The 16,098-nt window shown below is 38.4% G+C and overlaps 5 protein-coding genes across 7 annotated transcripts in view; 2 read left to right on the top strand and 3 right to left on the bottom strand.

Annotated features, from left to right (window-relative positions):
* Positions 1–218: 218 nt before the first annotated feature.
* LOC124409833 (copper transport protein ATOX1) lies at positions 219–1,041 on the top strand. The gene is made up of 3 exons (XM_046887724.1): positions 219–471; positions 566–641; positions 737–1,041. The coding sequence occupies exons 1-3, from the start codon at positions 460–462 to the stop codon at positions 865–867; spliced, it is 219 nt and encodes a 72-aa protein (XP_046743680.1). The 5' UTR covers positions 219–459; the 3' UTR covers positions 868–1,041.
* Positions 954–3,489, bottom strand: LOC124409830 (POC1 centriolar protein homolog A). The gene is made up of 6 exons (XM_046887717.1): positions 3,463–3,489; positions 2,951–3,311; positions 2,662–2,872; positions 2,351–2,550; positions 1,921–2,241; positions 954–1,820 (listed from the first exon to the last, which is right to left on the bottom strand). Exons 2-6 carry the CDS (start codon positions 3,296–3,298, stop codon positions 1,503–1,505), a joined length of 1,398 nt encoding a protein of 465 aa, XP_046743673.1. The 5' UTR covers positions 3,299–3,311; positions 3,463–3,489; the 3' UTR covers positions 954–1,502.
* A 1,849-nt stretch (positions 3,490–5,338) lies between these two features.
* On the bottom strand, positions 5,339–15,262 carry LOC124409829 (ubinuclein-1). 3 transcript variants are annotated; one of them, XM_046887714.1, is made up of 12 exons: positions 15,010–15,262; positions 12,233–12,358; positions 11,998–12,069; positions 11,635–11,898; positions 11,373–11,535; positions 10,887–11,301; positions 10,614–10,775; positions 10,428–10,508; positions 10,055–10,090; positions 9,391–9,507; positions 9,131–9,307; positions 5,339–8,292 (listed from the first exon to the last, which is right to left on the bottom strand). In XM_046887714.1, the coding sequence occupies exons 1-12, from the start codon at positions 15,172–15,174 to the stop codon at positions 6,984–6,986; spliced, it is 3,087 nt and encodes a 1,028-aa protein (XP_046743670.1). In that variant the 5' UTR covers positions 15,175–15,262; the 3' UTR covers positions 5,339–6,983. The 3 variants fall into 3 exon arrangements, with proteins under 3 accessions (XP_046743670.1, XP_046743672.1, XP_046743671.1); XM_046887716.1 differs by lacking the exon at positions 15,010–15,262 and adding an exon at positions 12,446–12,541; XM_046887715.1 differs by lacking the exon at positions 10,055–10,090.
* The window catches only part of LOC124409827 (tetratricopeptide repeat protein 17), a 22,247-nt gene continuing 20,020 nt past the window's right edge, over positions 13,872–16,098 (top strand). The window contains exon 1 of the mRNA XM_046887710.1: positions 13,872–13,933. The gene's annotated coding sequence lies outside the window, so the exon portion shown is untranslated. The remainder of the gene's footprint in view (positions 13,934–16,098) is intronic.
* The window catches only part of LOC124409828, a 4,792-nt gene continuing 4,202 nt past the window's right edge, over positions 15,509–16,098 (bottom strand). The window contains exon 11 of the mRNA XM_046887713.1: positions 15,509–16,086. Within this exon, the coding sequence (XP_046743669.1) occupies positions 15,792–16,086 (295 nt within the window). The 3' untranslated portion in view covers positions 15,509–15,791. The remainder of the gene's footprint in view (positions 16,087–16,098) is intronic.

Raw genomic sequence — 16,098 nt, 5'->3', positions numbered from 1 at the left:
TTGTTTCGATTCAACGATCGTGTTATCAATTACTTTGTGAATAACTTGAATTAGCGAATTTATCAATATGTATAGACTGCATTGACGGCAAATGTAGTTCACAAAATCGTTGTCAAGTGACGTTGCTGTGCTGGGAACTACTAGCGACATCGGAGGGTAAATCAGTGAACTACGAAATAGAGGTAAGTACACAAACGTCAAATTGACACGTGACAACAAAAAAAGGAAAACCGTAACATTTGACTTTGTACACCAATGCGATAAGAATATTATAATAATCTCTCTTATCTTAGCAGGAGAGATAATACGAGGCTAATTAAATATCCTTCTTTCTAATAATCTGTACCAGTCAGTGTAAAATATCCCGCGCATGTAATTAGCGAACATAGCATCTCCGCCTCTATTCTATATCCATCCTTCTCCCACAGTGTTTAAATTTGTAAATTCGTGAACGTGGCAATGGGGTCACAGGTGAGACACAAGAAACGTCAAATTTACTCAAAACTTAACACTGTTTTGGTCCATCATTGCTTTGCACGTTATTCATTCTTCGTCTTCTCTTCAGGTACATGAGTTCAACGTCGAGATGACCTGTTCCGGTTGTTCTGGTGCCGTCGAACGGGTTCTTGGCAACAAAGCTGGTACGTTGGTGTAACATAACCTTTTTGTATCTTGACCGCATAGACGTCATGTTTAATTTTCATTGGCTAAGTTCTCTGAGAATATAATTTTCCAGGCATCGAGAACGTGAAGATTGATCTACCAGGGAAGAAGGTTTTCGTTACGACACCGCTCTCATCGGACGAGGTATTGGGCTACCTGAAGAAAACTGGAAAATCCTGTACATATCTCGGTACAAAAAAATGAACGTTAAATGAATCGATTCACTGAGCAGATGTCCATGATATTTGTTCGTGATTTTCTTTCTTCTTTATGCTTTCTTGGTTTTTTTCGAATGACTATTGTCAATTAACTAACAGTTTTTTTACTGTGTAATCATATACATATTCCTATTACTAACCATACACGATTTTCTCTCCATTTTTATGCATATTTTTATTGTGTATATTCTAATGTTAATAATAATGGTAATAAAATAAATATCATCACATGTGTGTACATAAAAAAAATAAATAGCGGAAGACTAGCGTTTTCATTGTATGGCATCAATTCAATTTAGGATTCACTCGCTACAATCTTACCTATTACCTGATAAGAACCTTGAGGTACGATTAAAAGAAAAGCCTCCAAGTTAGCCTAAACATTATTATATAATAATTACTCAAGTTGTGTATAAAAATAGATTTAGGCATTATGAGTGAAAAGGAGACAAAGTAAGGAAGAGATAAAATAAGTAAATTTCAATCCAATCGTTAGAACCCGAGCACTTCGTCTAAGTCGCGATCCACCTGTCAAACTACATAATGCAAAAGCTATCCAAAATTCGAAATTCAGGACGATCACTCATTGGTACTTAATACTACTTGTCAATATTAAAAAATTCATACAATCAAATTTTCAAGCTCTCTCTCAACCATGCCGAGCCTCTCTTCCATCAGGACAATCGTACTCCGCAGCGATTCTACTTGTCCACTAAGCGCTTCTACAACTGTGTGACTCTGGTTTGGCAATTCACTTGCAGAACGAGTGCCATGCAGACAAGGTGGAGATTTAGCGATGTGTCCTCTTTCCGCCGGTCTTTGATTTCGCATATTTATCACTTGAACGTCTACCCGTCCTCCGGGGATATCGCCAAGGGGTCCTCTGCAGCAGGCATCTGAATCCCCTGAGTCAAATTCCACCGCGGATTCGGTTCCATACTGAAAAATGACGGATAATTCGATTTTAACGTCTGTTTCACGATGCTGGTCCCTTGGAAGCTGCTGAGAGATGACTAATTTTGGACTCAAGACATTAAACCTCTTCTTCCCTATCTTCATCCAATTCTAATTTTTCCATTTCGTCCTCTATTTTCGTTCTGTTCTTGTCCTCCTCTGTCCTGGATATATCGCTCTCCCCCTGTTTCATATCCAGCTTCAATTTAGCCCCGGGCGATATCAGTTGTCGAGGAGTTTTTCGGGCAATATCATCCCTGTCGAAATTCGATTTCCATACCAAAAGTTGTCGGTCAGATCCGCCTGATGCAAAGAAGTCACCGTTCAATGAAAAGGCTGCAGCTGTCACGCCACCGCTGTGCGCTTTCAGGGTGTAAATCGGCCGACCCTCAAGTAAGTCCAGAACCTGGAATATCAAAACTCGATTACACAAGAGAAATGAAAATTCGTATTCCAAGGAAAGCACCATTGTTAATCTACGATATCTTTAGTCTTCAGCTTTCAAGTCTTTTTACCTTCATAGTGGAATCTTCTGACGCTGTGAGGATAAAATTTCCATTTGGATGAAACGTTGCCTTGTTCACTTGGCCACTGTGTGCTGCGTAATGCTGCTGCAAACAAGCTGTTCTTAAGTCGTAGAGTTTAACACAGCCGCCAACGTTCGCTGATCCTAAAGCAGCTCCGCTGGGATGAAATTCAACATCAAGAGCTGGTCCTAAAAAGATGAATGGTATTTATGGGCAATAGCATTATTAGTTATACTCAAGTGTTAATTCTCAATCATACTTCTTAAGAATAAATTTCAAGTACACATGCGTAGACATACCTTTTATTTCATTAAACGTTTTTACGCATTTTCCACTGACCATGTCCCACACCTTAATTGTCTTATCATCGCTGCACGAAACAACAAGCCTTCCATCGGGTGAAAATTTTGCAGATCTCACCCAGTTCTTGTGCTCTGTAAAGGACATCAGGAACCTTCTCCTACAGACCATCCACAATTTGACACTTTTATCGTCCGAGGCAGTGACGAGCTACGGAACGAAATACCAAGCATTAAATTTTAAAGTATAATTATAAAGATGAAGCAAATTATTTCTTCCTTCCTTCACCTTCTCGCCATCCGGACTAAATCTGACAGATCTGACGGCGCCCATGTGCCCTCTGAAGTCCAGAGACTCGCCTCTGACTGTTGGTATCCAGAGTCGGACCGAGCGATCCCTGGAAGCGCTGACGACGATTTCTCCCGAAGGAGCGTATGCCGTATCCAAGACGATGTCCTTGTGAGCCAGGAATCTGAAGGCTCGCACCCTCTCATTGAAGTTCCAGACCATCAGCGTGTGGTCCAAACTGCTGGACGCGATTTGTTGAGTGCCAGGATGAAAGCAAAGACCAGTGATTCCGTTCTTGTGTCCCTTGAAATGCCGCTCGACCGTCGGGTCGCAGGCTTTTTGCGCCATCGCGTTGCTCAGCCTAACCTTGAAAATTTGACGAGTTTAAAAATCAGTACACGGATTTTTCGCTGATTAAATTCGGGAAATATTCACAGGCACTTGACGGTACGAATCTCAGTGTCTTCAGGTGAAATGGATGGCCGTTGGTTACCGGTAAAATATTTGCATACCTGTTTCGTGTAATGATGTACGGTATGTCCGTGTTCCCGCCTGCGGTTGACACAATTTGAAAATTGAAACCGAATAATTTAGACTACGCTGATCAAACGACTGACTAAGCGAGTCGCGGGCATCCAGTTTGACTAGTTGTGCAGCTACCGGCGCTGAAAATGACGCGCGAATTTACAAAATCTCGTGGATTTCAAAATGTGTTTTTTTTTTATTTTTTTTTTTTATTTGGCGTCTAGGGAGATGTACGAGGTATAATATATGGGATGTTGTAAAAAATATTCAAAACTTATATTTTAAAAAGTCATCTTAGCGAAATATTCTTCATACAGTACACGTTTGTTTGGTTTTTTTTTTTTTTTTGTTATTTTTTTTTCAATTTTCCCATACTTTTAGGCAATTTTTATAACGTCGCAATATGTCTTTATCATTACTATTATTTATAATGTTATCTTTTGAGATTGTTCTTCTATATATCATACATATTTACTCTATATTATACTAATAATAATTGCTAATATAATTTAGCTTTATGCAATCCAAAAATATGCTAATTTTTTTTTTCGTTTTTCTTTCTTTTCCCTCTCTCTCTCTTTCTCTCTCTCTCTCTCTCTCTCTCTGTCTCCTTCTCCTTTTCTTTCTACCTCACAGTCGAGATGTGCGCGATTTTTTAGACACATAGAAGCCAATCGTGCAGGACGCAAAGTTTGGAAACATTGTTCAACGTATGTCTATGGAAATAATTTCAGTATATTGTACATAATTACAAGATACTCCAAATTTTTCTATCACTGATTGAGTGTTTTACCTAATATTATTCTATTTCTTTAATTTTGCTCTCAAATTACATTACAGTTATTTTACCAAGGTAGTATTTCTGTTTTATTCTTCTTTGCATCAATTTGTTTCCGCTAATTGCAGTATACAGCACAGTAGAAAAACAAATCAGTGGTAAGATGAACAGGTGAGATTAAAAAAAAAGGAAAAAAAAGAAATGATAATGACAGAAATTTCTTTCTTTCCTTTAATAACATAATTTAAAAGAAGAAAAAAAACGAATTTGGCTTAAACATATCGCTAGGAACAATTGTCGATACATTTTCTTTAAACTGGGCCGTAGTAACGCAGCGTTGAGGTGACCCAAAAAAGACTTGACAATCGTAAGATATATCGATACTATATTTTGAAAGCAGAAACGTAAATAAAATAAATAAATAAATAAGACATACATCAGCATACCTGCGATCCAAAAACGAAACCGTTTACATCCAACATATACTAGGGAACAGTAAAAGAAGTATTACAGTTAAAATATGTTTTTGCTTTACAACGAGAAAAATAAAATTAACAATTTAGCAATGTAATTGTCTATTGTACATATTATAAGAGTAAAATTAGACAATATCATAATTCAGATACTGACCATTTCATGATTCAAGCCACCTCATCGCACATTACATTACCATAATTTATGTACAAAAGTTTTTTGCTTATTAGTTTCATTTTCACCTTTCATGTTTTGTTTACTTCAGATATCATAATTCTATCATCGTTATCGTTTATAATTTAATTTCACTGTACACACTTGATCATTAAAGTACTAATATTACTACTAATGCTATTATCATCGTCATCGTCAGCATCATCATTACTGTATATTATGCACACATGGATTTTGGCAATTTTTAAAATGCTTCAAGAATTCACCATGACAAAATATAATATTCACTAGCAGGACAATAATAGTAATAATAATAACGATCATAGTAAATTATTAATACAGCAGAGGATCATTGAAATTTTAACAACAACAATAATAATAATATTATTAGGCATCAGTGGCTTATATGGACCACTGAAACAAAAATTTCTGTTTTCCTTTCCTCCATCTTGCCAATATAATTTAAAATTATTTCTTTCCAATACCTACTGATGGTAGATAAATCGCCATTTATTTTTAATTTTGAAAAACTATAAAGATTCTTCATTTCCCTTGCATATATGTAGTCAACGCTCATGCGTCTAGCAATATTTTACATATTATTTGTACGTTATATGTACGTTACAACGAATGATGTTCATTTGTTTTGTACACTGCAAAAACTTGCCGTCACACACAAATAATAATGGTTTCATTTTCTCAAATCAAGTGCATAGATCATAAAAACTTATCGCTGTACTACTAGCACTTGGAATAACAGCAACCACACCGAGAATTTTTTCTGATTAAATTTTCAGCCATGAAACGCCTCTATTACAAGCTAATAATACAGCAGAGAATAAGGGCAGGGAGCATGGAATGAATCAATCCTAAAAATTATAGAATAGGCGAGTTTCGCAGCCTCCGTGTTCAAAATAGAAAGGAAAAAATTTTGTGCCCTGAACTAGAATTACCAACGTGTCACACAATTGGTAAATTTTTTGACCAGAATTAATATATCGCAGAACATTGTAAGAAATATGTTCAGATTTGAAGGACCAGCGACACACAATAAACGTTAGACAATAATTCATGAGATACACACACGTATCAAAAAAAAAAAAAATAGACAGAACTCAGCGGATCATGGGAAGCCTGAGATCTGGAATATATATTGCGAATCATGTATGTAATAGCAAAATATTCCATTGATCGAGCACGAAATTAGGCACAATAAATATGCTTTTGAATCACATTGGTTTTACACTTTATCTCATTCATCTATTATTATTTATAATACACCAACGTCCTCCATTTTATTTGGTATTTTATATTTTCATATGTCTAGTAATATTATACTGGATATTGAATAACAAATACTCAACAGAGTTTGATTTCAATTATTTTCTTCCTCTTCTGAAATGATATCGTGGCGTCACGTTTTTATTATAGTTATTATTATTGTTACTGTTATTACTACAATAATTGATTTGTCCATTCTCCAGTAGAAATAACAATTACCGTCACATACTATTATAAATGCTGCTTCTATTGTGAGAGACTATTGATATTATTATCATAGGGTAAAAGTTTAGTGCAAAGAAGTGGAAAAATGTAATCCTCTGTTTTGTCACCACTTTAGCGTACAAACATATTTTCCTTTGCCGCACAAAACCATTTAATAATTTTCATATTACGAAAATTTACCATACATTACGATTTATTATTATATGATGATAAAAACAGTGTCCTACTATAATTGTTTAATGATAGAATTTAATCGTGTTTTATCCACTTTGTTTATTTGTATTATTTTCCCCCTTATTTTTTTTTAAATTTCATAACAGAAAGTCAGGACGAATTTCAATTCCTTGGAAGTTCAGTATTATTTCAAACAGTTACATGTTCAGTGTTTTTTTTTTTATTTTCATTTTTTTTGTTACAACAAAGTGATCAGCGTGATGAATATCTTCTGAAACTTGTCACACATCAGTTTACATTATATTCATCTGGTGCATCAGAGCACGGCGTCGATAAGTCTGTATGTATGTATAAATATATACATATAAACCATATACACTCAGAATTTTAGTTTCTTTCATCCTACCAGTGAGTATCCTCCTTTTTTGGAATTCTCACCTCGTCTTCCTTCTTGATAAAAAGATGCTGATGATCCTCCTGATAGTCATCTGGGTAGTTACCATATTGTACATTCGCTGAGGATTTACTAGGCTTCTGAATGACACTTACTGGTGAATGGATTTGTTGCAACTCTTCAAGTTCTTTCAGGGACTGCATAACCATCTGAACGTCGTTCTCCTGCTCACTGGGTGGCGCGATTACGTTGCCGGTTACCTCATCCAAGTTTGTTGCCTGTTTTCGCTTTTCCGTCACAGTCCTGGGAACATCGTCGTTGTTGAATATTTGGCTCAAAAAATTCGTTGCCGCAACAGTTTCCTCGATCTGCCTTTGTTCCTGCTCCTCTTTCGACAACAGCACCATCGGCGGTACAGGATCGAGTTTCGGTGGGTCCGACATCTCGTACGCTTTATGCTCCTTCTTGGCTTTTTTACTTTCATGCGATCTGTGCCTGTTCTCTGAGCCCCGTTTCTCCCTTTTCTCTTTCCTCTCAGTCTTGTGCGTGTCTGTCGTTTCCTTATCTCCGATCGCCTTCTCTTCCTTCATGTCCAGACTCTCATGCAATATCCGATGCTTCAACGGCATCAGCTTTGAGTGAGGAGCTGTTTGAATTGAGGCACTCGAGTGGTAAGAGACAGAAGGAGGAACTGTTGCCCCTCCATCATCTGTTGCGCTATCAGCGCAGGGAGTTATGGAAATGGTGTCGAGCTGGCGTTCCTTTTTTAAATCCTTTGTCTCGCTGGTTTTTCCCGACTTGTGATAGTCATTCACTGGTGTTATCGACAGAGAACTGCTCGTCAGATCCATCGGATTGAATTTATCCAACTTGGATTTGGGCGGCATTAGTTGTGCGGTAGGTACTACGGATATTTTCGCAACGTTTGCAGCATTCGTTGTCGTACAAGAAGTCGGGCTGTACTGACTCGTTGCTGGGTTTTCGCGTTTCACATCCTTGGACGATTTCGAACACGATTTTTTATCAGATTGTGAAGTTTGGGCAATGTTCGCAGTGTCGTTCAATTTCATACCTTGATTAGACGATAGGCAGTTCATCTGGATGTCTGACGAATTAACGGAGACTGATTTCGAATAATTCGTGGGCATTTTGTTGTCTCTTTCCGGCTGATTTACCACCACTACCTCGTTGTTTGCTGCTAAACGATCTCCTTTCGTCATGGTCGATGTCGTACCAATTAAGCTAGACGTTAAAAGTCCTGGGTTTGTGCCGGGCTGTGCAGAACCATCTTTAAGCTTTTTTGCTTTCCTCTTTATCCTATAATCAGAAAAATTACCGCACGTCTAAGTTGCGTGGTAGCTTTTTGAGGCAGGAATGAATCGGTTAATTTTCTTGGTGAGTTGTTTGTTGATTTGTATCGTGGACTGTGGCATGCTGATCATATTCAAGTATGTTAATATGGGAGGGGAAATGAGAAAAGAGTAGGAAGAACAGTAATGAGAAATTTGAATTGTTGAAAAAAATGTTTTTTAATAAATATATCAGAGTACCAGGATCATAAGTATATGCATCTAATGATACGTCTGTGTATCTCAGGCCATTACATATTTACAATAGAAAACGAGGAGTTCAAGAAATATAACATGTAGCAAATTAATGAGTACGAATATAAGGAAAATTCTCCTAGATTCTGCTTTTCAACAGTAAAAACATAAGCTTTTATTTTGTCTTTTTTTTTTGCTTTCTTTCGTTTTTCATTCTCGAATGTACAAAATTAAATATTCAATTGTAACAACTATAGAATCCTTTGATTAGCGGGGAAAATCCGGAGAAGGGCTATCCCAACACTAATCCAACTCAATCACCACCCTGAAAACACAGAACGACCAAATGGTAATGCTCTAAACGCGTGTATTTCGATAAAGAATAGCGTACACGACAGAATATTGTTCGGAGTTTGAGGTAAATTTTGAATTTCATCGGGTGATTGATTGAGTTTTTCTAGAAAAATAATTCCAATTGCCGATCAATGATCGCTTCTATCGTATAGTTGCCGTGCAGCGAGGGCCAAACAATATTGCGTAAATCATGTTTTTTCGTATCATTTCCGCCATTTCTTCACTATTGGAATGGAAAGAAATACTTTTGTACTCACTGTAGTTGAGGATTGGAATACTTGAGCAAGGTCTGCAGTCGAACCCATCCCGGAGGCCAGAGCGGTCGTACTCTGGCATCCATAAACGACGAGACGAAAGTTTCAACGGTTTCTTTTCTTGGTTTTAATATTTCAAAGTACTCCCTTCGTGCGGCAGCAATCTCAGCCACTAATCTCCTGCAAAAATGATACATAGATTGACGTTATTAGTTAGAATTCAAGAAGGTTGAATTGAAAACAAAACGCATATAAAATCTTACTTCGTTTCATCACTCCATGGAAACCTTCTTTGAGGAACTTTTGATTTCTCCGACGATTTATTACCGCTGTCGTCTCCGTCGCTGCTTTCCACATCTGACGGAGAACCTTCGACCCCCCTGTAATATGAAATTTTCGATGTCAATGACAAGCGTGAACTCAAATTCGAGGCCTCGTTAAAACACTGAGATGATAGAATATGAGAAAAATATATGTATTCTACAATAAACAATAACTCGCCCCATTTGCTGGAACTACGTGTATTTAGGCAACGATCTTGTTTAGAATCGTTGAATATAAACCAATTTTTATCCCGGGTAAAAAAGCAAACTGGGTCTGTGTGTGCAACAATATTAATGTGAACGTAAGTTTGATGATGATTGGTACAAAATATTGGTACAAAATATATACACTATCTCAATGCAGGTGAGAAGAAATTCAGCGGTAAAAAAGAGGCACTGCATGTATTTTTTTATCTAAAAACTATCGAGGTCTGTAGATTCGTGATTCTAAACTCGCGTTACTTTGAAAAAACTTATTTATGGCTTTAAATGAAATGATGAGACTTGTAGAAATATATGTGATCACTAGCAAGCGTGATTAGTGAGCAGTACGAAGAATGTATGAGGCAAGAAAAGAAAGTGGCAGCTTGTAGGGGCGCCTTACCAACAGTACCGATATATCTCCCAGTACAATTGTGGGCTAAGAAATGAAAAAACAAAATGTCGTTTGTTTCTTTCTCTTCCACTTAAATTTCATCATTTGTTTCTATTTACTAATTACAGTTAATAGCTCGACTATTAAACCAATTAGCAGATTGGGTCAAGTATGCGTGTGACAATAGCGCGATGTATAGTACTTAAAAGAAGCAAATCCTCTTTTGAAGTTGAAAACGAAAAAGTAGACTGATTTTAATGGTTGCAAAGATTTTGAAAAAATGGTACTTTCTGTTCATCTATTCTCAATAATCGGATCAGAGTTTCTGGATAAGATTAAACATAACGATCGACTTAATAATAGGTGTAGTTTAAGTGCTTACTTTTCGTCACTAACTCTCTGGCAGTCCCTCGTGTACTTGACCATTACAGATGGCATTATTCTATCGATAGATGCCTTTAACCTGAAGAAAAAATGTTATGATTTTTCTAACAACATTCTCTCTATTTCCCAACAATACAAAGCTGAAACACTTTGTTTGCATGTACATTAAAATGAAAGCACATACCTCTCAATTGGCGCTTTTACTTTGTCTTCTACATCTTGAAGATACAGTTTTTTTGCTCGATTAACAAGGGTGGGTTTACTACACGGTAAAAAATGGGCTAAATGTGCATAAGTTTGGAGTCTCACACCGGCCGAGTACCTCAAACGCAGTTTCCTCTCTAAGCTGAAAGAAAAATTAAAATATGCAGTGAGCAGAAAATTCGGCTTTCCATAATAAAACAGGAAAAAACAAGACACGCAGACTCTGAAATGAAGATCAATGATTGCATCTTACCTAAAGAGATCAGTGTTAATTGGACCATTGAAGAACTTGGTCTTTCCTTCTTTACTATTCTCGGCATGGAGTTTCAATTTGTTTATTATTTCCTTCACGTCTTCGGTGAGCATTTCTGGCAGGGGAGATTCTTCCTTATCCATCGCTTCATCGCAGTCGGAGTTAGAGCAAATGATACTTCTAGATTTACCAGAATCCATAGTATCGGAGCTTGACTGATCCTCGACACGTGCTGCATTAACAACACTTTCTATAGTGTCGTCAATTTTTTTCATCTCAGGTTTTTTAACATCCAACCCATTGCTAGATGCTTTTTTTTCAAATCTTTTAATATCAAATTTTTTTTCCGATATACTTTTCGTTTTACTAGGTTCAATTTTATTAACTCTTTTTTTCTCACCCCCATCTTGATCGTCTAAAAATTGGGGAAATTGATCAAAATAATTCGGAAAAAAACTTTTACGTTTCATCAAAATTCATTCATACCTGCCAACTCGCCGTCACGAATTTCCCGTTTAACTTTAAGTAGGTCTCTGACGACTGGATTTTTTTGCCTATTTAATATCGATTGTTCTTGTTTCTTTTTTTTCTTCAATATTACATCGTTGCTAGAATTCTTTTCTACATTATCATCGTCGAGCTTGGCTTTCTGGAACAAACGTCAAACAACATTAATAATCGTTCGCTCATTCTATTGAGATACGTATTCTTTAGCCATCCCTAAAGAGATTTACGATTTTTCCTATACCTTGGGCTGATGGTCGCTACCAGCATCCTCAATTTCATCCTCTTCCGAGCTATATAGGACACGTTTTTTGGGCTGTTTAGGGCTGCTTGGTTCCTCAGTTTCCTCTTCACTACTTTCGCTGCTCTCATCCTCGATGTTGTTGTTGTTGTTATTGATATTACCGATTAGCGAGTTTCTCTCCGAAGCTTTGAACTCGAGAAGACCAGAATTTATGTAGAAACCTCCTCTCACCGTCGTCACCTCTTTGGGTACAATTTCGTCGTACTATTACAATAAGTAAATTAGTAGATTCAGAATAAAATAGATATGCGTATACACATTATACAGCTATAATTTACTTAATCTGCAAAGTGGCAAACTTACGGCATCTGTATTGTCGATGAATGAATCTGATTCGTCATACCCAGCCCCAAGGTCGACATAATCGTTGATTCCCTGATAAATAAAATTCAAGCCAATTGGGCGTTAATAATGAAGGTTTTTTTCCTCAATGGAAAGAGACGAAACAAAATGCTGAATAGCATAGATGGCGATTGAATATCAAATACGATTAGTGAATTAACGACAGCTGTTAAAAAAATGCGAAATCAAAACTTACATATTTAGCTTCGAATCTCTTCGCCATCTCCTGCAGTTTCTCATCGTCATCGTCATCATGTGGGTCCAGGCCATTGACAGTGTTGTTCTCATCGCCCTTTTTATTACTTTCTTTTTTCCGTTTTTTCTGCAAAAATTGAGAACCATGATAAAAAACGACTGATAGCTTCAGCGTTCAAGTTATTGCATACAGGCAGGCGACGCTATGTAAAACGTTACGTAGAGTAACGTGGACACGTAGAATAAAGGAAGAATAAAGGCGGACGAAAACGCAAAGGGTGCGCAAAATGTTGAAATCTACCAGGATACCATGCTGAGAAAGCAAGTTGCTGGTTCACCGTGGTATTATTGTCCGTAATGCAGAGCTCTGCTTTATCTCTACAGTCCGTAATACTTTTCCACAGGCTGACAGTCGGTATGAAATCAGAATAAAATGCGTTCAATGCGTCGTGTGGAATGAAAAGCCTCATTCATTGTCACGTACACACATATACATGTACGTGCTTACAGTGATGAAGTTCGTCCTTTAATTTGCACTTTTTTAAAAATAATTTTTTGTATCAGGGGTCAGCGCGTGGTGAAGCGTTACCGACTGGAGACGAGGTGGAGCGCTGTATTGTCATTATCGCCTAAGTATAATTGCAATGGGCAGCCGCTGCGGTGGCAACACAGTCGGACGATTGGCCAAAATTTCAGGACGGTTTACTTCCCTCACCTTTGATTCTGCTCCCCTGATACACGAAGAAGCAAAACGCTGACCAATTCCGTGAATAAAACAATACGGGAAAGATAACAACAACAGCGTGGAGTGCAAGAAGGCATAACGAAATAAGGACGTCGATGAACGCGATCTCTCAGATAGGATATGGGAAAAAAAATGGACAAATATCCATTTTTTCACTAGGTCCGAGCGCGTGGCGGGAGGACATTAGGTATGTATATTTTATATACGTATAGTGTGTTGCACTATCGCGAGAGAACCCGTCGCGATTTCATGCCTCCCAATCAGCGCGAGGGCCAGTTTTTTATGCCAGCTAGATAAAAGGCGAAAAAAATAATGGAAGGACCGAATAAATGCGACAATTTCGGGGTGTAAGTAAACGGTCAAATAGCGCGAGTGGAATTAACTCGTAAGGATTTAACGTTACGCGTTTACTTATATATTTGCAATAACAGTCGTAGACGAGTTCATAAAAAAGAATCGCTCGAGACTAAAAAAAAAGGAAGAACAAAAAATCGGATGCAGAAATTAATCCTATACCTATCGTTTGTTCACGATCTCTGAAACAAAAGACTATTAGAGTAATGAAGAAAGAATACAAAAAAGACGAGTTACTAGTGCACGTATTTTTTTTCACACATATGAATTGATAGTGTGAGATGAGGACAGGCATGGATGCGTGATTTATAGTACGAGTGATCGATCAGGCTGAACAGGCGCGGCGGATTATCCCGATAGTGAGTGAGAAGAATTGACAAGCGTCTTTATAGCGGTCAGAAGGCCAGCTGCATACAGTTTATTTCGATCGCTGGACCGCTTCCCATCCCCTCGACGTCACCTCGGCGGTAAATATGACAATCTCTTCTTTCGAGAAGTGAGGTGAGTTCAGAAGAGGGGAGGAGAGGAGAGGAGAGAAAAGGAGAGAAAAGGAGAGGGAGAGAAGAGATGCGACGCTGATGGTAGCGAGGCAGGCAGAGACAGGTACAGGATGGGATCTGAAAGAATATAATAACGCGTCAGTTATAGGCAGAGGGACAGAAGGGAGGAGAGGATGAAGCATGAGTATTTGCGCGGAGCACAGCAGGTTGACAGATGAGACTTGAGAAATGTTTTGCCTACGCTACGACGATTCGAGACATGACATATAGCGCAGTTTACGCGTTATAACCGCCTAGGCTCGTCTCGCTCGGAGATTTCGCTCAACGCGTTAAAACCTTACGCAGGCTAGCAGTGCTGCAAACAGCGGACATACATAGATGTAGGTACGAAACTTTGGTATAATATCTGGTCACGATGTGTTGAGTACGCGTGCCTGTGTGCCTGCGTGTGCACATGGTGTTATGGCGAGCGCGAATATGCGGCGCATATGTATGTGTGCACCTAGCGTGATGCTTAGGGGGTATAGGTGACTTTCTTGAACATCGATCTAGAAGAATTGTATGAACAAGGCGACACGTAAGCATGCACCATACGATGCAGGACGCGCGATGATAATCGCGTTGTTGGGCAAAACACGCGTTTGCCCATCTAATCGAACGTTGTCAATCAATGACAAAAGCCACCTAACTCTACTTGCGACGACGGTCGGTGAGTGCATTAAAAAAAAAAGGAAAAGAAAAAATAATGAGAAAAATAAAAAATACTGAAATTCAAGTAAAGCAAGGAAAGCACGTAGAAAATGGAAAAATCCGTCGAGTCTGGGGGGTACCTAGAGGGTCAACCTACCCCAACCTGACAGCGCCCCGATTAACCCGACGAGGTGATCGGAATTTCCTCTCAAACATGGCGACAGGCTCTTGAATCCTTCTGGCACGTAATTACGAACGAGAGGGAGACTATCTCTACCCTGGTGCCTGATGTACAGCTGGGAATGAAATACGGCGAAATTCTATCTGGACCGGTACCCGATGGGAAAGTAACGTGTCAGCGGCGCGATACCGCCACTATTTATTATCCGTTATTGCCTAGTTTTAGAAATATTTGCGTCGATTGATGGGTAACGAAAATTGGTAAACAGCCTGAACGCTCGCCGTAACCATTTTCTGTTATAAACTTACCTCCGCCGATTTGAGGAGCTCGCAGTAGTCGAACTCGGGACATGCCTGCTCGTTCGACTCTGGTAAGGTGAGCGTAAAACGGTACGACTGTACGAAATCCTCGCCCTTTTTCTCCTTTTTCGATGTGCCCAGGGATTGAAAAGGAACACGTTTTTGTTCTGACATTCTACATTTGAGGCACAAATTAACACTGGTCGTCGAAACTCTTACCTACTGGCAACAACATGTTTAAATACACCACTCGCACGTCGCCATCTTTCATTTTACTGTTTTTAGAGAGCGCTGCCGTCCACCGCGATTGCGCAGTCAAACAATCATAAACACCCGGTGCATCACGGGATTGCCCGCTGATTTTCAAAACCACTTATATTACACGCATACCGCCACAGGTTGCACTGCTTCGTCATACTTTTATACTTATGTACCAAATTTCGAAGTTGTATACTTGGATTCTTATCGGGCTGTAAATAATGTTCATATTTATTTGGAAAGATTGTAAAATATATTCTCTTTTTACGCCATATTATTACATTATTACAAATCGCTTGTTTATCAGTTACATATTAAATGTAAATAACGCTACTTAAATCTGGTTTAAAGCTGTAGAAAAATTTCATAAATCTCACGAGACTTGTCGTCGTCAGTCTTTTAGAGTCGGCGTTCGTCATAATTGTTATAATATACACAATATTCCAGTGCCGGCAATGGAAACCATTGAGGGTCCTCAAAGTATTACATCTACTGTACATACGTACATCGTTAGGTAACAAAAATCAATATTTTCATTGGAAAGTTTTGTTTTCCTCGGCTTCTTTCCTTCCAATTTTAACAGCGGAAAACTGTTGCCCAAGAATTTTCATTACTTCTGCATGCTTTATACTCCTGCGCTCTTTTTTAACCAAGTGATAATTCTCCTTAACGTAGAGAGCAAACCTTGACGGTGTTCTGGTTTGCGCTGGAGTCGCCGTCTGCATTGTTCCCGATCTCGTTGTTCGGTTGATCAAAAGTTCAAACTTTCCATAGCAATGACCACACCGCTTGTTTTCCACATTGAGCGATTTCGAATGCCTTCCAATGCTGTAAAGATAA

The sequence above is a fragment of the Diprion similis genome, chromosome 8 (genome assembly GCF_021155765.1).
Source record: "Diprion similis isolate iyDipSimi1 chromosome 8, iyDipSimi1.1, whole genome shotgun sequence".
Taxonomy (NCBI): domain Eukaryota; kingdom Metazoa; phylum Arthropoda; class Insecta; order Hymenoptera; family Diprionidae; genus Diprion; species Diprion similis.
Note: the sequence above shows the minus strand (reverse complement) of the source record. Positions and strands in the feature narration are given on the sequence as shown.